A 20900-nucleotide genomic window follows, 5' to 3' on the forward strand; every position below is an offset into this window, starting at 1 on the left:
TAGAGCACTCTGGGCTCCTTGGCTTGCTTCCTAGAGGGGCCTCCCCCACACAGAGGCCCCTCGTAGGGAGAACTTCCTGCTAGAGTGTCATATTTCAGCATTCAAAGAAAGAGGCTGCCTAAGGGTCCATATTTAGAGTATGATTCCCTAGCTGGGACAGCTGAATGGGGACTAATTTCTGCATACTTTGTCCCTGAGTTCTGGTATTATTCTGAGGGGCTTGTATGGGTGGTACAGTGAAATTGTTACAGAAGGCAGCGAGTGAAAAGGCCTCTTTCTTCTGGTGACTGCTTGAGATCCTGTAAATTGTGCTTTTTGTGAGGGAAAAATGACAAAGATTTCATTTACAGACCCTCACCACTTTCTACACTGGAAGGTGCTGAACACAAGCTGCTGCTAGGGTGACATATAGTACATGAACAACAGATCCTGGAGATATCTCACCAATGTCGTGATTAAATGAACATTCCACCTGCTAAGCCTCATTTCCATCAGTGGGATAATAGTTGGTCCTGTCCAGGGTGTGAGGAGACTGATTTGATCACATGCTTGTGTAAAATCCAAATAAAGCCCTGAAAATGGAAAACAGGTTAATCTAGGAAGTCACCAGTTTTCAGGCACTGGGTTCATCAGGAGTTGGGTCTTCATTCAATCATCCAGGAGTCATCTATGAGGAAGTTCCCAGACACCTGACACAAGATCATAGTTCATTTCAGTCAGAACCTCAAAAGGTTGTAAATCACTTGTGGGAAATTGACACTTTTAGAAAACTGAACGTTTTCCCACAGATTATAGATGACATTGAAACCGTGGTTTTGTTTGACATTTGTATATAAAATGTCAGTAATTACTAATATGTTTTGAAAACTGATATAGTTCATAGCAACTAATGTGGCACAGAATAATGTGTTTTGTTATTTTTGCGAGCTAAAATTTAAATGTCAAATGAAAATGGCTTGACTGCATTTCCCGATTACAAAAACAATGAGTGCAATGTTAAAATTAAAAAAAAAAGAACATAAAAAATGTTAAGCGTCCTTTCTAAATGCATTCTCTGCCTCCTTTCCTGACATCCCTTCCCTAGCCCATTTTGGTGCATCACTGTACCCCATGGGGACTGTTGGTCTTATAGTCTAAGGCAGAAACAGAGGATTCCTCTAAGAATCCAGAGAAAAGACTAGAGCAAAGGCCTGGGGGAGGGTGAGATGCAGACCCTCCCCAGTAACCCTAGAAGGGCAAACCAAAACCTCAAGGCAGAGAGGCTACTCAGATTGGAGAGGACAGAGCTGAGTGACTGGGCGGGGCACGCTGAGGCCCATCGCAATGACGGGTGGAAGGGGAGTTGGTGCACCGGGAGGTGGGGGGTAGGGTCCTGCAAAACTCCCTGCTGTCCAGAGGGGGTGGGGTGGGAGGGGAGAGAGCTTGGTGACGCGAGGCCCTCACATGACCTGGAGCTGCAGAGCGACGCGGCTTTCCGTGCAGTCGTCACTCCCTTCTAGGTATCAGCTCCCCGCTGCCTTGCGCCTGGCGGGCTGGCACTGAGTCCGAGGAAAGCGGAGCAGGTAAGGGCTCTGGGGCCCGCGCGCTGAGGCCAGGGGGGCAGCCGCCCACCAACCCCGGTAGCTGGTTCATGGATACCGGACAAAGCGGGTTCAAGTTCCAGGAGCCTTCGCTGTGATTCTCCCGAGTCCCCTCCCCCTGCCTACGTCTGTGCTGGGGAATCTTGGGCTATGACAAGGCGGATAGTTGGCGGGGGGGTGGGGGGGGTGGCGGGGAGGAGTGTCTCGAAAGGGAAATGCAGAGATTGAGATGTCCCATCCTCTCTGATTCTAATCGCTGACCTCACACTTCCGTCCAGATTCCTGCTCCTTTCATTGGAAGGGACATGTCACCGTGGCATTTACACAGAAAATGGTGGGCCTTGGTGACTGGACGGTGGGGTTGGTGGGGATGGCGTTTTGGAATGCGGGAAGGGACATTTGATAACAGGGATCCTGAATTCAGAAAGGTGAGTATTAGGTTCTGTGTCCTGGGTGCTGGTCCAAGCACTCAGCGCGTTTCCTCTTTTCTGTCTGATGAACAGTAGATCGGTGTGGCACTGTTTTGTGGCGAGGCAAGGGAAGAAAGAGCGAAGAAAACTGCACGGGATCTGTGGAGGTTAGTGTGAGCACAGGCACTGCCTATGGACAGTTGAAGTTCTGTGTGCATTCTCTATGGCAGGAACTTAGGCACCGCTGTCTGGTTGGGATATAAGGTGGGGCTAACTAGGGGACTTTCCCTAAACTGCGTTTACTTACCAAGTTTCGGATTTTTAACTTAAATTGTATGTTGAAGACCAGTAAAGACAGCAAACTTTTCTACGGATGCTTTAATTTGCACTCCAGATAATATTGAGAAAATGCAAATTATATCAAAGAACATTATTATTATATTTTGAGATAGCCTTTGCCAAGAGGCATAGCAATTTTACAAAAGAAAAAGCCTTCCCTCACTCCTTGTCTGTTCTGCTGGAGACTTCTAGAGATGTATTTAAGGAGAAGTAGGTGGCAGTCTGCTATGTATGATTCTGGAGTAAGGCATCTGAGGGCCTCCATCTCTTTCTCCATTTTCCAGTTTTCCAGATTCCCCTGTCTGAACACCTTGGTGAAAGAAATGATGGACTTTTGGGAGAAACCCTAGAATCTTACAGGTGGTTTTAAAATAATTTCCCTCTGTCTCTTCCCTTTTATTTTTTCTGCCTCCCTTTTACACCCTGCCCATTTCAGTGCTGGGGAAGCCCCAGGCTCTGCTTTTCAGAGAATGGGTTTCTAGATCTAGCACAGAAGGTACTGGGACCCCTGTTTTAGATATTGGGATGTAACAAGCACTCAACAGTTAACCTTCCCCTTCTTCTCTGTTTGTTCCTAGGTCTTCTCATAGGCCCACAGTAGGGCTGTTTACCATTGGAAGCAAGGGAAAGGGGGAGACTGGCTTGGAACCATGAAGGTTGGTGTGAAGGTGAGCAGTGCCTTGCGATAACAAGAGGGTGAGCACAGAAGGTGGCCGAGACTTGAGAGGGTCTTAGTGGAGGGTATTTCTGCCTCTCCCACATTCTGTCAGATTTCCACAGTGTTGCCAATCCCTTGGTGATTTCTGTTCTGGAAACAGGAGTAATATTGGGCTAGTGGTGGGCTGGAGTGTGACTGAGAAGACAAGAGGAGGGATCACAAGATGGAACACATTAGCAAACTGGACATGGGCTCTGGCAAGACAAGTACTGGGGTCAGTGATTAGGGCACTTGTGTGTTCTATGAGGACTTAGTGTCTATTACCTCCTGTTTGTTTACTTGTCCATAGATCTGCCTGCAGGTCTGCTGTAGGGCTTGAGATTACTGGAAGCAAAGAAACAAGGAGGAAATTGCCTCTGATCGGTATAGACTGGTAAGAGGATGGGGAATACCTGTAGATCTCAAGGGTGGGTTGGTGGAGATCAGTGTGCATCTAGTAGGGTCAGTGTGCAGTCTGGAGGATCCTTAGCCTCTCCCTTTCCCAGCCACCTTTCCTACCATCTCTGCCACTTACCCCACACTCTTACCTTTATTTTGGTACAGAAAGTGGGGTAAACTGAGCAAGATAGAAACATAGTTTGATAATGTGCCTGTCACATTAAGAACAAAATCTCCAGTCCCATCTGTCCCTCCGTCTGTCTGTCTGTCTGTCTGTCTCTAGGTCCACAGATCTCATAAGTTTATAGATCTACTTTAGGGTATATCACCAATCAAAAGAAGGAAAGAGGAGGGAACTGCCTTGATCATTACAGGTTGGTATGAGGGTGGGGACCTCTGGGAGTGGTGACAAGAGTAGGTCTAGTAAAAATCAAGGTCTGAGGGCTTCTCAGTCTCCCCCATTCATAGTCAGCACCACACTCCAATATCTTTTTCATTATTCATTTGGTGTAAGGAAATGTGTATGGATGTACCTTAGGGGAAAGTTGTTGGGCACTGGGGAAAATGGGGAGGGGAGAAAATAAAAGGGATGGAGAGAGAGTTTGCTCATCATCCTCTCCTCCCACCAAGCACATCATTTCTACACTTTTCTGTCCTTCTGTATATCTATCTGTATGATGCATGAAATTAGAAGAGAAATTTTAGTCCATTTCCTTCCTCCACTTCTAGGTCCACCTCCAGTGGCAGCTGTAGTGGCCTCTAAGTGGCTGAAGACCAGCGCCCTCACAGGCCTACACCCAGACCTACTACCCTCTTTCCCCATCCTGATTGAGCTCCCCGTACCTTGTTCGTGCCTTCAGTAGGAGTGATTACATGGGTCGCATTCAGGAAGTGGGTTGGGTGACTGCAGGATTGGTGATCTGGGCTGGTACCTGCTACTGCATTCACAAATTAACCAAAGGAAGAGCCCAGGGAGTGAGGAAACTTTCCAGAAATGGGTCCAGAGTCAAGATGGAGACTGTGGTTGGGGTACAGAACCAAACCTTGGCCATGAGTGAAGCCATGGCTGGAACAGAGACTGAGACTAGACCCATGGCCAAGACTGGAGCAGAAACCAGAGCAGGAGGTAGGATTGGGGTTGAAGTAGAGACTACCACCATTGCTAAGGCGAACTCTCAGGCCAAGACAATGGCTGAGGTAGAGGCAGAGAACCAGTCTGAGGCCAAAACAGTGTCCACAACAGTGGGCATGATAGAAGCAGTGACTCTGAATGTGGCCCAGCTCAAAACTGGGGGAGTAGCCGTGAAAGAGGCAGTGACCCAAACTGACTCTGAGGCTGGGAGAGTAGTCAAGAAGGAGGCTGTGACCCAGACCAAGGCTAAAGCTTGGGCACTGGTTGCCAGGGCAGAAACCAAGAAGCAAATAATGACCCAGACAAAAGTGGAAGCTTGTTTACTGGCTGAAAAAGACACAAACAAAGTAATGGTGACACAGAATGAGGCCTTGGGAGTGACCAGGGAAGCAGCCAAGATGGGTGCCATAAATAAGACTGGAATTATGGCTGAAACCAAGGCAAGAGCCCTGGATGAGACTGTGAATGTGGCCAAGACTCAGTCTGAGGCCAGGCCTGGTCACATAGTTGATGCTAAGGGAAATCTTAATACCATGTCCAGGAAAGAAGCTGGAGTGGACATGAAGTCCTGTGCACCATCTCAGGCTGTGGCCAAGATCCAGGTTGACAACATGCCTGGTGCTGGGGTTGAGGCCAAGGGGAATCACAAAACAGTGTCTCAGGCAGAGTTTAGGGCAGACATGAGGGCTTCTGCTCAGCCTCAGATTGTAGCCAAGACCCAGGCTGAGGCTATGCTTGGGGTAAAGTTTGATGCCGGGTGTAATACCAATGCTGTGTGTAAGGCAGGGGCAGGGGAAGATATGAGAGTTTCAACACAACCTCAGACTGTGGCCAAGAAACAGGCTGAAGCAATGTTTGGGGCCAGGGATGATGACAGAGGAAATACCAATGTCACATCTAAGACAATGACTGGAGGTGACATGAGGGCTGCTGCTCAACCTCAGGCTATAGCCAGTGCTCAGGTTGAGCCTATGCCTGATGCCAGAGTTAAAGGTAGAGGCAATTCCAATGCTGTGTCTAAAACAGGGGTCAGGGCAAACTTGAGGACCAATTCTCAGGCTGAGGCCTTGCTTGATGCCAGGGTTAAGATCAGAGACAATCCCAATACCATGTCTAAGATGCGGGCTGGGACAGACATTGAGCTCTATACACAGCCTCATCCTATGGCCAATGTCCAGGTTGATGCCTTGCCTGATGGCAGGATTAAGGCTAAAAGCAATGTCAACACCATGTCTAAGGAAGGGGGTGGGACAGACACAAAGGCACAGTCTCAGGCTTCTAACAAGAGCCAGGTTGAGGTTTTACCTGGTACTAGAGGTAAGGCTAGGGGAAAAGCCAAAAGCAAGTGTAAAGCAGAGGTGGGGATAGAAATGAAAACCTGTGCGCAGCCTCAGGTTGGCGTCAAGATCCAAGCTGATGCTTTACCTGATGGCAGGGATGATCCTAATGCCATTTCTAGGTCAGGGACTAAGGCAGACCTGAGGGCCTGTGGTCAGCCTCAGACTATGGCAAATTCCCCGGGTGAGGCCTTGCCTGGTGCCAAGAATAAGATCTGGGGCAATTCCAATGCTATATCTATGTCAGGGGCTGGACCAAATACAATGGGCTCTGCCCAGCTCCATGGTATGGCCAATTTCCAGGATGATGCCTCACCTAATACTAAGAATAAAGTCAGGGGTAATCCCAGTGCTATGTTTAAAGCAGCAACCGGGCCAGATTCAATATGTTCTGCCAAGCCTGAAACAGATAAAACAGACTCTGCCCAGCCCCAGGCTGTGGCCAATTCCCATGGTGAAGTCTTGTCTGGTACTAAGAATAAGGTCAGGGGCAATCCCAATGCTGTGTCTAAGACACCAGCTGGGCCAGGTGCAATAGGCTCTGCCCAGCCTGAGGTATCTAATATCCAAGATGAAACCTTGCCCAGCACTAAGAATAAGGTCAAGGGCAAGTCCAATGCTGTGTCTAAGACAGGGGCTGGGCCAGATACAGTGGGTTCTGCCCAGCTCCAGGCCGTGGCCAATTCCCAGGGTGAAGCCTTTCCTGGTATCAAGAATAAGGCTAGGTGCAAGTCCAGTGGTGTGTCTAAGATAGAGGCTGGGCCAGATGCAGTGGACTGTGTCCAATCTCAGGTTGTAACCAATTCCCAAGGTGAAGTCTTGTTTGGTACTAAGAACAAAGCCAAGGGCAATTCCAATGCTGTGTCTAAATCAGGCACTGGGCCAGATACAGTGGGCTCTGCCCAGCTCCAGGCTGTGTACAATGCCCAGGTCGAAGCCTTGTCTGGTACTAAGAACAAGGTCAGGGTCAATCCCGGTGCTGTGTCTAAGGCAGAGGCTAGGGCAGATGCAATGGGCTGTGCCCAACCTCTAGCAGATACAACAAGCTCTGCCCAGCGCCTCACTGTGGCCAATTCCCAGTGTGAAAACCTAGTGTACCTGCCTGGTACTAAGAACAAGGTCAGGATCAATCCCAATGCTGTGTCTAAAGCAGGGACTGGGCCAGATATAGTGGGTCCTTCCCAATCTCAGATTGTGGCCAATTTCCAGGGTGAAGTCTTGCCTGGTACTAAGAACAAGGTTAGGGGAAATTCCAATGCTGGGTCTAAGACAGGGGCTGGGTCAGATACAGTGGCCTCTGCCCAGCTCCAGGCTGTGGCCAATTCCCAGGGTGAAGGCTTGTCTGGTCCTAAGAATAAGGTCAGGGGAAATCCCAGTGCTGTGTCTAAAGCAGAGAATGGGTCACATATAGTGGGTTCTGCTGAGCCTCAGATTGTGGCCAATTCCCAGGGTGAAGTCTTGCCTGGTACTAAGAACAAGGTCAGAGGAAATTCCAATGCTGGGTCTAAGACAGGGGCTGGGTCAGATACAGTGGGCTCTGCTCAGCTCCATGCTGTGGCCAATTCCCAGTGTGAGGCCTTGCCTGGTATCAAGCATAAGGTCAAGGGCAATCCCAGTGCTTTGTCTAAAGCTGAGACTGGGCCAGATACAGCGGGCTCTGCCCAGCCCCAGGCTATGGCTGATTCTCAGTGTGAGGCTTTGCCTGGTGTGAAGAATAAGGTCAGCAGCAATCCCAATGCCATGTCTAAGGTAGAGGCCAGAGCAGATATAACAAGCCTTGCCCAGCCCCAGGCTGAGTCTGATTCCCAAGGTGAAGCCTTTTCTGGTGTCAGGAGTAAGGTCCAAGGCAATCTGAGTGCTCTGTCTAAATCAGGCACTGAGCAAGATATAGTGGCCCCTGCCTGGCCCCAAGCTGTGACTAATTCCCAGGATGAAGCCTGGTCTGGTACTAAGAATAAGGACAAGGGCAATCCCAATGCTGTATCTAAGGCAGAGGCCACTGCAGATATAACAGGTTCTGCCTGGCCCCACGTGGTGGCCAATACCCAGGGTGAAGCCTTGTCTGATATTAAGAACAAGGTCAGGGTCAATATCAACACTGTGTGTAAGGCAGAGGTCAGGGCAGATACAACAGGATCTTCCCAGACCCAAGCCATGACCAATTCCCAGGGTGAAGCTCCAACTTGCACTAAGAATAAGGTCTGCGGCAATCTTAGTTCTGTGTCTAAAGCAGGGATTAGGCCAGAAACAATGGGCTGTGCTCGGTCCCAGGCTGTGGCCAATTCCCAAGGTGAAGCCTTGCTTAGTGTCAAGAATAAGGTCAGAGGCAATCCCAATGTTGTGTCTAAGGTAGAGGACAGAGCAGATACAACAAGCTTTACCCAGCCTCAGGCTGTGTCTGATTCCCAAGGTGAAACCTTGCCTGGTGCTAGGAGTAAGATCCAGGGCAATCCCAGTGCTATGTCTAAGGCAGGCACTGGGCCAGATACAATGTGTTCTGCTCAGCCTCAAACAGATATAATAGACACTGCCCAACCCCAAGCCAAGTCTAATTCTCAAGGTGAATCCTTGTCTGGTGCCAGAAATAAGGTCAGGGACAATCCCAATGTGGTATTTAAGGCAGGGGCTGGGCAAGATAGACGAGGCTCTCTTTCACCCCAAGCTGTGGCCAGTTCTCAGGGTGAGGCCTTGCTTGGTGCCAGGAGTAAGGTCAGGGGAAATGCCAATGCTGAGTCTAAGGTAGAGGCTGGGGCACATATGATGGGCTCTGGCCAGCCTCAGTCTGTGGCTCATTCCCAGAATAAGATCTTGCCTGGAGCAAAGGACAAGACTATACCCAAGTCTGAGGCAAAAGTCACAGAAGATGAGGGCTATGTAAAACCTAAGACTGAAGCCATGCTCACTTCTGAGAGTGGCGGTGGGACAGGCACTCAGGCCTGCAGAAAAATTCAGCCTAGGGTCCATGACTATTACTGGAATGGGATTGGTATTGAGGATTGGATTGCTTCTGAGCGATGGATAAAATTTAGGTTTCAGGCCAGGGATGGATACTGGGAGAATAGCATGTCCTGGGCTGATGATGAGAATGAAGCCAGTGTTGAATCCTGGAGTGGGGCTAGTGATAAGTCTGATATTAAGTCCTGGGCTGGGGCTAAGGCTGACAATGAAGCTGGTTTTCCTTCCTGGGCTGCAGCTGGGGACCAGGCTTGTGGGGGGCTCTGGGGTGGGAGCCAGGCCAGTGAAGAGTCCTGGGCTGGGAACAAGGCCAGTGGGGGTTCTTTGTCAGAGGTTGGGGACATAGCCATTGGAGGGTCTTGGATTGGGGTTGAGAACCAGGCCAGTGTGGGATCTTGGGCTAGTACTGGGAACCAGGCTATTGGTGAGCCCTGGGCTGGAAGTCAGGCCAGTGGGGTGTCCTGGGCTGGGAAAGATGCCATTGGAGGGTCCTGGACTAGAGCTGAGGAACAGGACAGTGGAAGGTCCCAGGATGGGGCTAGGATTCAGGCTAATGGAGGGTCTTGGGCTGAAACTAGAGCTGGGAATGTGGCTAGCATTGGGTACTGGGCTGAGGATATGGACAAAGCTAGTGGAGGGTACTGGATTGGGAACAGTGATCTGTCTGCTGGATCCAAGCCTAGATTTGAGGATCAAGCCAGTGGAAATATGTCCTGGTCTGTGGCTGGTGGCCAGTCCAGTGGAGGGTCTAGGCTCAGGCCTGAGGATCAGTCTGGTAGAAAGTCCTGGGCTGGCACTGCAGACCAAGCCAGTGGAGGGGCCAAAATGAGGCCTGTGGACCAGTCTGGGGGTGGGTCCTGGGCTAGGGCTGGGGAACAGGCCAACAAAGGGTCTAGGCCAGGGTTTGTGGACCAGTCGAGTAATGGGTCCTGGGCTAGCACTGGCAGTCAGGTCATTGGAGGATTCTTGGTTGGGACTGTGGACCAGGCCAGTGGGAATTCCTGGGCTGGGACTGGTGATCGGTCTGGTGGTGAGTCCAAGCCTAGATTTGAGGATCTGGTAAATGAAGAAGAGTCTTTGGCTAGGGCTGTTGGCCAGGCTGGTGGAGGGCCAAGGTTGGGGCCTGAGGACCAGTCCAGCAGAAGGTCCTGGGCTGACTCTGAGGACCAAGCCAGTGGAGGGTTCTTGGTTGAAGCTGTGGACCAGGGCGATGGAGGGTCCTGGGCTGCACCTGGGGATCAGGCTGGTTGTGGGGCAAAGCCTAGATTTGAAGAGCAGACAAGTGGAAGAGGGTCTTGGGCTGACAATGGGGGCCAGGCTGGTAGAGGGTCTAGGCTAGGTCCCAGGGACCAGTCATTTGGAGATTCCTGGGCTGGCACTGGGGACCAGGCCAGTGAAGAATCCAGGCCAAGGCCTAAAGACCAGTCCAATGGATGGTTCTGTGCTTGCAGTGGGAGTCATGCTAATGCAAGAGGGTCCTCGGGTGGGGCTTGTGGCCAGGCTGTTGGAAGATCTAGACTAGGGCCTACGAACCCATCCAGTGGTGGGTCCTGGGCTGATACAGGGAGTCGGGTCAGTGGAGGGTCTTGGGTTGTGGCTGGAGATATGGCTAGTAGCTGTCCCAAACCTGGATTTGAGGATGCCAGTGGAAGAGGGTTCTGGTCTGGTGCTAAGGACCAGATTGTTGAAGGGTCTAATACAGGGTCTGCAGACCAATCTAGTGGTGGGCCCTGGGCTGGCACTGAGAGTCAGGCCAGTGGAAGGTCCTGGGCTGGGGCTGGGGATCAGGCTGATAGCTGTTCCAAACCTGGATTTGAGGACCTGGCCAGTGGGGAAGTCTCTGAGGCTGGCACTGGGGATCAGGCTAGTGGAAAATCTTGCCCTGGGTTGAGGCATGGTAATGAGGCCAGTAGAGGATCTAGGCTGGGGCCTGAGGACCAGGCAAGTGGAGGATCCTGGGCTAGGGCTGATGACCAGGCCAGTGGAAGACCACAGGTCAGTGCTGAGATGGAGGCCAATGAAAGATCCTGGTTTGGGACTAGAGGCGAGATTTCTACAGGGTCCTGGTTCAGGAGAGGGCAAGAGGCTGCTGGTATTGCGTCCAAACTTGGAGGTAAAAATGAGGCCAGTATTGAATCCAGATCAAGGGCTGAAGAAGAGGCCAATATTGAGTCCTGGACCAGATCTGAAGAGGCAGCCCATGTGGATTCCTGTGTGGGAGCTGGGGCTGGGGCAGAGGCCAGGAAGGAGTCTTGGCTCTGGGATGGAGATGCAGCCACTACAGGGTCTAGGCTTGGGGGTGAGGAAGAGGCTTGCATGGGGTCCTGGTCTTTGACTGAGGATGTAGATGAGGATGAGCTAAGTAGAGTGTCCAGCCCTGATATTGAGGAAATCAGTTTAAGGTCCTTGTTTTGGGCTGATACTGAGAAGAGTAATGAGTTCAGATCCAAGAGTGAGAGAGATGTCTATAAGGCCAGTGCCAAGGATAACCTTGAGGCTTCTGGTGGAATTGATGTAAGGTCTTGGTTCTGGCATGGTAATGAAAACAGAAGTGAGGACAAATCTGCACTTAAGACTAAAGCCAAAAAGTCAATTGAGTCAAGAGGCACATATCCATCCATGGTCCCTGGGGCAGGAATGGGGTCATGGGCGGGAGCCATGATCTGGACGGAAATGAAATTTCCATACCAAAATGAGTCCTGCTTCTCACCTGAAGATGAAATCAGAAAGATAAGGTGTGAGGAGAAAACTCATCCCTGGACCTGTCGCTGTAAACGCGAAGCTAATATGGATCCACGAGAGCTTGAAAAACTTATTTGCATGATTGAGATGACTGAAGATCCTTCTATTCATGAAATAGCCAATAATGCTCTATATAACAGTCCTGATTATCCATTTTCCCATGAAGTCATTCGTAATGCAGGTAGAATATCAATTATTGAAAGCTTGCTCAATAATCCCTATCCCAGTGTTAGGCAGAAGGCTTTAAATGCACTGAATAACATCTCAGTGGCTGCTGAAAATCATAGGAAGGTGAAAACATACTTAAACCAAGTATGTGAAGACACAGTGACCTATCCCTTGAATTCAAATGTGCAGCTGGCTGGACTAAGATTGATAAAGCATTTGACTGTTATTAGTGAATATCAGCATATGGTTACAAATTATATTTCAGAATTTCTTCGTTTGTTAACTGTGGGAAGTGGAGAAACCAAAGACCATATTTTGGGAATGCTTTTGAATTTCTCTAAAAATCCATCTATGACAAAAGACTTACTCATTGCCAATGCACCAACATCACTGATTAATATCTTTAACAAGAAAGAGACAAAAGAGAATATTCTTAATGCTCTTTCACTATTTGAAAATATAAATTACCATTTTAAAAGAAGAGCAAAAGTATTTACCCAGGACAAGTTCAGTAAAAATTCCCTTTACTTCATATTTCAACGACCTAAAGCATGTGCCAAGAAACTTCGAGTCTTAGCAGCAGAATACAGTGACCCTGAGGTGAAAGAAAGAGTTGAGCTATTATTAAGTAAACTCTGATTAGTTATATGTTTCCAAACAAATCTGAGTAATATTTTGGTTTTGCTGCCTGGAGGTAATGCACATTGTAAATTGCATTATAACTTTGAAACTGATGTTACTTATGATGGTCTATAGCTGGATCACTTTATGAACACCAAACGAATTCAAACTTGTACTGAAAATACATGTGTTGATTATTACCTTGTCTGCATCAAGATATTTTTAGTATGCTTCATGAGCAGAAACTGACCTGATTTTTCATAAGTAAGGTAATTTTTGGTCCTTTGTGTGGACTTATGTTTATACATTTGAGGCTTTATTTTTATGTCATCAATAAAGTTGTGTGTTATAAGCAGAAAAAAAGAGACACATCTTTGTCCTTGGGTTTATGATCTATTTGGAAAGGCAAGATGTATGGAAACAAAACCATGAGCCTCTGATCATGGCCAAACAGTGCAGAAACTTCTGCAGGCAACAGTGGTCAGAGAAAATTTTACAGAGGAGGGGGACACTTAATGAAGCTGGGCTTGAAGGATAGGATAAAAATGGGGTGGGAGAGCATTTGGAGGAGGGATGAGTGGTGGGAAGAAATGCATGGAGGTGGAAATCCTGCTCCATAGAGGAGGCTGGCCTGCCTGGAGTTCCACGTGTGGGGAGGGGAGTATGGGAAGTGTAATCCATCAGTTTGGGTGAGCCCTTTCATGGAGGATCCCTGACTGCTAAACTGAGTTGTCTTAATGTTACTCCATCCACCCCTGGGTGACCCTACAACCTTTTGTGACCAAAGGAATGAGCAATTAAAGGAAAAGAATGTAGCTGATCTGTGTGCAGGATGGGTCAGAGTTGGGGTGGGGACAAGAGTGGCCACTGGAGATTGGAACACCAGTTAGGAAGTTACTGCCATGGTCCAGGTATGAGATGTTAAAAGTGTGAGACTTCACTACTGGCCATGGGAATAGCAAGGGGAGGAAGGAAGTGATACGCTCTTTGAACAAAGAAATGATGGAACTTATCTTGAGGGCATACATAGAGGGACAATTTTATTTTAGGGTCCTGGTGGTATTTAATAGGAAAACATTCTCTTTGTTGACTAACTCTGGTGTCTGTGTAAGGTAAATACATTAGTTATTATTTTGAAATAATAAAATATAATAGAAGAAATAACAATGTTTAGTGCTTCTATTAGATTTCTTTTAGGAGTTTGATTGAGGCAGGGCCTTTATGGAAACACTGAGAGTGGTGTTGATATCAATACTGAAGAATATCCACCTTTATCCCACCCCAGATTGTGGTGAGGGTATGGTGGGAGGGGCACTCTCAAACTGGGCTGGTGGGAGCATACATTGGTACAAAGATCCATCTGGATACATGTTTCAGAAGTCTTTAAGATACACATGATCTTTGACCCAGTAATTCCACTTGTAGGAATTTATCTATAGAAGATGATCAAATAATTGGCTTGTACAAAGCTGTGTATCTTCATACTGTTTTGAAGAGTGAAAAGTTGTGAATGACCCAAGTGTCTCAAAATAGGCAATTGACTAAACAAATTAGGGTGTGCCTACACATAGAAACATCTTGCAGCTACTGAAAATTGTTATGGGCATCCAGACTTATTTACTTGGAAAAAACTCAGCATTAATCTTAAGTGGGAAAAATAGGCTGCAAGAACACATGCTATACTTTTTATAAAGTAAAAGTATATATCTAAATTATCTCCTGTATAAACTTTGGTGTATACTGAGAGTGTTAATAGTGTTCTATGGGTGTTAGATTAATGGGCAATTTTATCTCTTTTTTGCTCATCTGTATTTTCTGATTTTTATATACACCACAAATTTTTGCATAACTTGCCAAGAGGAAATGGATGGATTTGGACTAAGCAGACCTGTCAATAGTATATCAGGGAACTAGGGCAAAATTATAAATAGAGGTTCACATATTGATGTCTAGATATTTGGAAGGTATAAATTAAATTTTTGAATAAATATTTGAATAAAGCTGTAAATGTAAGTGTAAGTGTTTGAAAATTTAAATCTTGTTAATCATTTTTTTTTATTTATTTTTTTTATTTTATTTTTTTTTTAATTTTTTATATATATATGAAATTTATTGTCCAAATTGGTTTCCATAAAACACCCAGTGCTCATCCCAAAAGGTGCCCTCCTCAATACCCATCACCCACCCTCTCCTCCCTCCCACCCCCCATCAACCCTCAGTTTGTTCTCAGTTTTTAACAGTCTCTTATGCTTTGGCTCTCTCCCACTCTAACCTCTTTTTTTTTTTTTTTTTCCTTTTTTCCTCCCCCTCCCCCATGGGTTCCTGTTACGTTTCTCAGGGTCCACATAAGAGTGAAACCATATGGTATCTGTCTTTCTCTGTATGGCTTATTTCACTTAGCATCACACTCTCCAGTTCTATCCACGTTGCTACAAAAGGCCATATTTCATTTTTCCTCATTGCCACGTAGTATTCCATTGTGTATATAAACCACAATTTCTTTATCCATTCATCAGTTGATGGACATTTAGGCTCTTTCCATAATTTGGCTATTGTTGAGAGTGCTGCTATGAACATTGGGGTACAAGTGCCCCTATGCATCAGTACTCCTGTATCCCTTGGATAAATTCCCAGCAGTGCTATTGCTGGGTCATAGGGTAGGTCTATTTTTAATTTTCTGAGGAACCTCCACACTGTTTTCCAGAGCGGCTGCACCAATTTGCATTCCCACCAACAGTGCAAGAGGGTTCCCGTTTCTCCACATCCTCGCCAGCATCTGTAGTCTCCTGATTTGTTCATTTTGGCCACTCTGACTGGCGTGAGGTGATACCTGAGTGTGGTTTTAATTTGTATTTCCCTGATAAGGAGCGACGCTGAACATCTTTTCATGTGCCTGTTGGCCATCCGGATGTCTTCTTTAGAGAAGTGTCTATTCATGTTTTCTGCCCATTTCTTCACTGGGTTATTTGTTTTTCGGGTGTGGAGTTTGGTGAGCTCTTTATAGATTCTGGATACTAGCCCTTTGTCCAATATGTCATTTGCAAATATCTTTTCCCATTCCGTTGGTTGCCTTTTAGTTTTGTTGGTTGTTTCCTTTGCTGTGCAGAAGCTTTTTATCTTCATAAGGTCCCAGTAATTCACTTTTGCTTTTAATTCCCTTGCCTTTGGGGATGTGTCGAGTAAGAGATTGCTACGGCTGAGGTCAGAGAGGTCTTTTCCTGCTTTCTCCTCTAAGGTTTTGATGGTTTCCTGTCTCACATTCAGGTCCTTTATCCATTTTGAGTTTATTTTTGTGAATGGTGTGAGAAAGTGGTCTAGTTTCAACCTTCTGCATGTTGCTGTCCAGTTCTCCCAGCACCATTTGTTAAAGAGGCTGTCTTTTTTCCATTGGATGTTCTTTCCTGCTTTGTCAAAGATGAGTTGACCATACGTTTGTGGGTCTAGTTCTGGGGTTTCTATTCTATTCCATTGGTCTATGTGTCTGTTTTTGTGCCATTGTTAATCATTTTAAAAGTAAAACTGTTCTCAATTCTATTATTCAATGGCCACTAAGTTTCTAGTGGAAAAAATGATGTCACATTTGTGGTAGATTCTGCAGTCTGTTGCCCTAAATCCTCCTTCAGGAATAAAGAGGTTATTTAGTTGCTAGGAGTGCTGCCAGCAGACAGCCCTCAGCTGTCATCCCTTTTCAGGAATTGCCTCAGCTGGGAAGTCACCTCCCCCAAGGTCATGCCCTCTTCCTGGGGGTACTTTCATCCAATGGCTGATTGACATGGCCTTCTTGCCCCAAATGGGACAGCTAAACTTCTCCTTCTGTCCAATCTTGCTTCCTTCTTTTCCCTTCTACAGATTTTGATCTCAAGAGCAATTCCTAATAAAAGCCCTTCATGCTGAACTCTGAGTCTGCTCTCCAGGAAGCCAACCTACAACAGTTGATATAAGCAGTAGTTCAGGAAGGCAAACACTGTGATGAAATTTTGGAGATGAATCACCTGCTGCCAATCTGGCAAGGAGGACCCCATCACTGATGGTAGGTGGAGTAGATAGGCATCTGAAACATGTGGCAGAGGAATCGTCAGAGCTTTCAGTGATGGTGAACTGGGATGGCACTGGTGGAAGGAGATGCATTAGCTGGTTCTATGTAGCAGACTTTTGAGAAATATGGGGGAAATATTAGATATAAAGAATGCCAGAAAATTGTGTAACTATTTCTATGCTTGACTTCTAGAAAAAAAATAATGAAAAGCCAAATTAAATTAATCAGCAATTAAGTGCTATATGTGAAAGCCAGAAAGTTTCATTCATAACCTATAAAGAGGCCCTCTTCTTTTCTAGGTAGAGGGTAGAGAGATCGTAGGACCAGGCCCAGGACTTATTGAAAGCAAGCTTCAAAGAAAGTTAGAATCCCAACCAAGACAAGTCTGCTATTCTGGTTAGGAAGGAATGGGACCCTGACACGTGGGATGGGGACTTATGGATTGATATTCCTAAAAATCTTGTATTCTCAGATTTCCCTGGACACCTTGAGCATTTAGAAGTATCCCACTCCTTCCTATTTAGGGCTAGTACTTCACTTTGTTTGAAAATGCAGTGTCCTTTCTCCTCTAAGGTAATGTGTGTTTCCTTCAGAACCTGCCCCACTTCTCATCCTGGCCACTGGGCATATGTATAGGATTAAGTCACAGCATAACCTCCCTGGGGATGTGCTGGGCCTAAGAAGAAGGAAGGAAAGGGGATACCCCAAGAAGAAGCTATAGGACTTAGCCAGCATGTACTAGCAAGTGCTGAGGGGGAATCACGGGACTAAATTCTGAGGGCCTTGATCAGGGGAGATGGAATATAAAATTGAATAAGGGAAAAATTAATTGTATTGAGAGTCATCTCCCAAGATGCAGTATTTAACACCCTGGGAAAGACCCCAGGAGATCTGTGAACTCACTAGTAGAATGGCGTCTCAAAGTATGGAAAAAAAGAATTAAGTGAGGTTTAAATGCCAGAGTTGTCATAGCAGATGGCAGGGAAAGGGTTAAAGTCTCAAAGAAGTGGGAATGATAGAATAAATATATCATGTATGTTCTGAAAACCCTCTGGAGGAGTATGTTCTTCAGGAGGATCCAAAGGGCACACTATTTGCTGGAGCTATAAGGAATGCATTGGTGAAAGGAGCAGCAGCATCACTAAATTCAGGGGCGGCTTGCCTCTGGAGGCCAAGGTTCAGAATAGGAGAGGATGTTACAGGATGAAGAACACTGATAGAAATGGTGATAGTTCAGGGCACTTGGGTGGCTCAGTCGGTTGAGTGTCCAACTCCTCGTTTTGGTTCAGGTCATGATCTCACAGTTCGTGGGATTGAGCCCCGAGTCAGGCTCTACACTGACAGCGTGGACCCTGCTTGGGATTCTCTGTATCCCTCTCTCTCTCTCTCTCTGTCCCCCACCCTGTTCATACATGCATGCTCTCTCTTTCTCAAAATAAATAAAATAAACATTAAAAAAAAGAAAAAAGAATTGGTGATGCCTCTGAAACAATAGAGGCAGGATGACTGCACATAACCATCAGAAGTCGGGTCAATGCAAATACCATAATGTGCTGCAGAATCAGAGTGATAGGCAGGGAGGCCTGATCTGCAGAGATCTGTTGAGATGATTAATAGAACAACAGTGCCCTGGGGAAAATAAGCAGCGAACAATCTGTACCGAATGTGAGCAATCATCAAAGATGGTTCAGAAGTCTGAGGGACAGTGCCTAGATAAAAAGTCACAGTTCCTTGCTCAGCTTCTGACCCTAACTCAATTTTTGATCCAGAGTGCATTGTTTGAAGGAGAGGCTGGGTGCAGAGGAAGAAGAACCCTACAACATTAGTAATTATTTCTCCAGTCCTTCCATTTATGCATGTAGCTGTATGCAGGGAAAAGAGGAATACTCAAACATTTTGAGGACTTTTGGATGGTAGTTATGAGTTGATTTACCCAGAGACCTAAAATGTCAACATGTTCTCCTTCTTAGAATAAGGGCAGATGGGAGCCTGGTATTAAATGGACTCCTGGCCTATGTTGAATTCGGAGTGGCTCCACTGGGTCCACAAACCTACCTGATGGTTATTTTCCTGGTCTCTGAATATATAATTGGAATAGAAATTTTGGTAGTTGGTATAAACCTTACATTTGTTCCTTGGCCTGTGGAGTCAGACCTGTTTGTAGATGAAAAGTGAAGTTTCTGAGACTGCCCTCACCTTCCTTGGCCAAGATAATAAACAAAAACATATAGCATCTTGGGGAGGATGGCAGAAGTTAGTGCCACTGTTAAAGACCTAAAGAATGCTGGAATGTGGTCCCCATCATATCTACATTTAATGCACCATTTTGGGCCCCTGCAAAATGTGGGCAGAGCCTGGTAGACGATGGTAGACTATTGCAGACTCAACCATGTAGTGGTGCAAGTGCAGCTACCATGTCAGATATAATATATTTGCTAGAGCAGAATAACATGAGCTTAGATACTTAGTTATTGATTTGGAAAATGTAGTTTTCTGTCCCGATCAGAATAAAACATCAGAAAAAGTTCACATTCATGTAGAAAAGACAACAGTATACACGTACAGTTTTTCCTCAAAAGCCTACCAACTCTCCTGTCCTCTGTCATATTATAGACTGAAGATAGCTGGACCATCTGAATATAATACTAAACCGCTATGTTGATGACATCATGCTAATGGGACCAAAATGAGTAAGAAATGGTTAGCACATTACAAGCCTTGGTAAGACACATGTACTCCACATGATGGGGGATAAACCCTACAAAGATCCATGGGCTGGCTACGTTAAGTGCAGGTTTAGAGGTTTGAGTATAGCAACTCCAACCTAAGAAAGCCGTGGTGACCAGGAAGGAGGGTCTGAGTCACACTACCAGGCAAACCACCAAGACCCTAAGACTGATGGGGATCTATAACTGTTAGTTGAAGTGGGAGATGATTATTTGCAGCTTTGAGACCAGCTACAGTACCGAAGGTTGTAGTTTGTCCAATGTTTCTCCTAGGAAGAGAGGTCCACCAGACTCCTGGAAGAGTTGATCCCAGAACTTATGAAGTGGATCTGGGAGGCACAAGGTGTGGACTGTGGTGGACATTGTAATGCCTTTCCCAGAGCTCCCTTTAGCAATAAAGTCCTTATTACTTCAGTTGTTAGGAATTCTGCCATCAGAGAGCCCTTAGTTGCCTTCAGGGATTACGTTAGCTGAGAGTTATCTTGTTCAAGATTACATCCCATTGTCAGGGTGACCCACATCCAATGACTCACTGATGCTGTGTATAAAGGCCTGGCCCTCTTGCCCCTAACTGAGATAGTTTTGGAGTTTCATTTTGTCTTCAGAATTCCCTTCAAAGTATGCTGAGTCCTTCCATTGAGAGCACACTAAAATTTGATTTCTCCCTTTTCCAATTCCTGCTTCTTTATTCCCTCTCCTTCCGTAAGTGTTGATGCCAGGAGCACTCCCCAGTGAATCTTCTATTCTCTCATCTTTGTCTCAGAAAATGACTCCTGGAACATCCAATCTGTGACAATGCTTTACATATGTTACATCTATCTATCTATCTATCTATCTATCTATCTATCTATCATCATCATCATCTATTATCTATCTATATCTATCTATCTATCTATCTATCTATCTATCTATCTATCTATCATTTATCTAATCTAGCCATCCTAAAATCAAGAGTAATAGGTGTTGTTTAATGTGAAATGTTCTTTAACCTCTATATGCAACTGTTGCAAATATTGCACTGATTTTTTATTACTTCTGGAGCCACAAACTGGAAATTAAAGATAAGCAAGAAAATGGACACTATTGGGAAATGATAGTTTGTTAAGCAGAAACCTGTTGTATTCATGTATCTAAGAAGGCTTTGACAAGTTAGCTTGTTTCTTCTCTTCCATAAGTGCTTCCACTGCTTGAATCTTCCCTGCCTTCTGAAATAATGTCTGCCTCTTAGGTCAGCAGTGGCATGGTCTACAAATCTTCATGACATTTGGACACAGTTGCCTTTTGTTTAGAGGATAGAGGGGAACAGGTGTGGAGAAGTACTTTCCTGGAGCCTGAACAGTACTAGCCAAAGTGCATATGTCTAGGGTTATAAGTTGCACTGTGCCAACAATGAGCACGAGATCCTGTGTCCTTTGTGTTATTCTGTGTGTGTGTGTGTGTGTGTGTGTGTGTGTGTGTGTGACAGAGAGAGAGAGAGAGATGCAGGACTCTTCAAAACATGGGATTTAGAGAGGGCCCCTCACGCCCAGTTCTAAGGGCAGTGTTGAGAGTAGGATAGAAGTGGATGACACTCCTAGATATTTGGGGGAGTTAAGTGGTATTATAAGCTAATTCTGGGTTCCAATGTGGCCCAAAGTCCTGATTCTTACTCTAGTGCTGTTTTAGCAGACTCAGGGCTCAGGGGTTGGCTTAAGGTTTTGGGTACAGTGGCCTTGCTGGATCATGCACATATGAGGAATAGTTTAACATCACTTTTTG

General features: G+C 46.1%; 1 protein-coding gene across 11 annotated transcripts in view; it reads left to right on the forward strand.

Annotated features, from left to right (window-relative positions):
• Positions 1–1449: 1449 nt before the first annotated feature.
• Positions 1450–20900, forward strand: part of ARMCX4 (armadillo repeat containing X-linked 4) — a 45160-nt gene continuing 25709 nt past the window's right edge. For 2 of the 11 annotated variants that reach the window (XR_006710777.1, XR_006710775.1), the window contains exons 1-5: positions 1451–1562; positions 2084–2157; positions 2908–2997; positions 3337–3420; positions 16230–16410. Coding sequence is in view for 7 of the 11 variants with exons in the window: in XM_045471321.1 (XP_045327277.1) it covers positions 4299–12398 (8100 nt within the window). In the remaining 4 variants the exon portion in view is untranslated. Of the gene's footprint in view, positions 1563–1858; positions 1915–2083; positions 2158–2613; positions 2690–2907; positions 2998–3336; positions 3421–3708; positions 3800–4154; positions 12750–16229; positions 16411–16888; positions 17743–20900 lie in introns of those variants that run through there. The other 9 variants (XM_045471323.1, XR_006710774.1, XR_006710776.1 and 6 more) reach the window with 9 other exon arrangements.

The sequence above is a fragment of the Leopardus geoffroyi genome, chromosome X (assembly GCF_018350155.1).
Source record: "Leopardus geoffroyi isolate Oge1 chromosome X, O.geoffroyi_Oge1_pat1.0, whole genome shotgun sequence".
Classification (NCBI taxonomy): Eukaryota; Metazoa; Chordata; class Mammalia; order Carnivora; family Felidae; genus Leopardus; species Leopardus geoffroyi.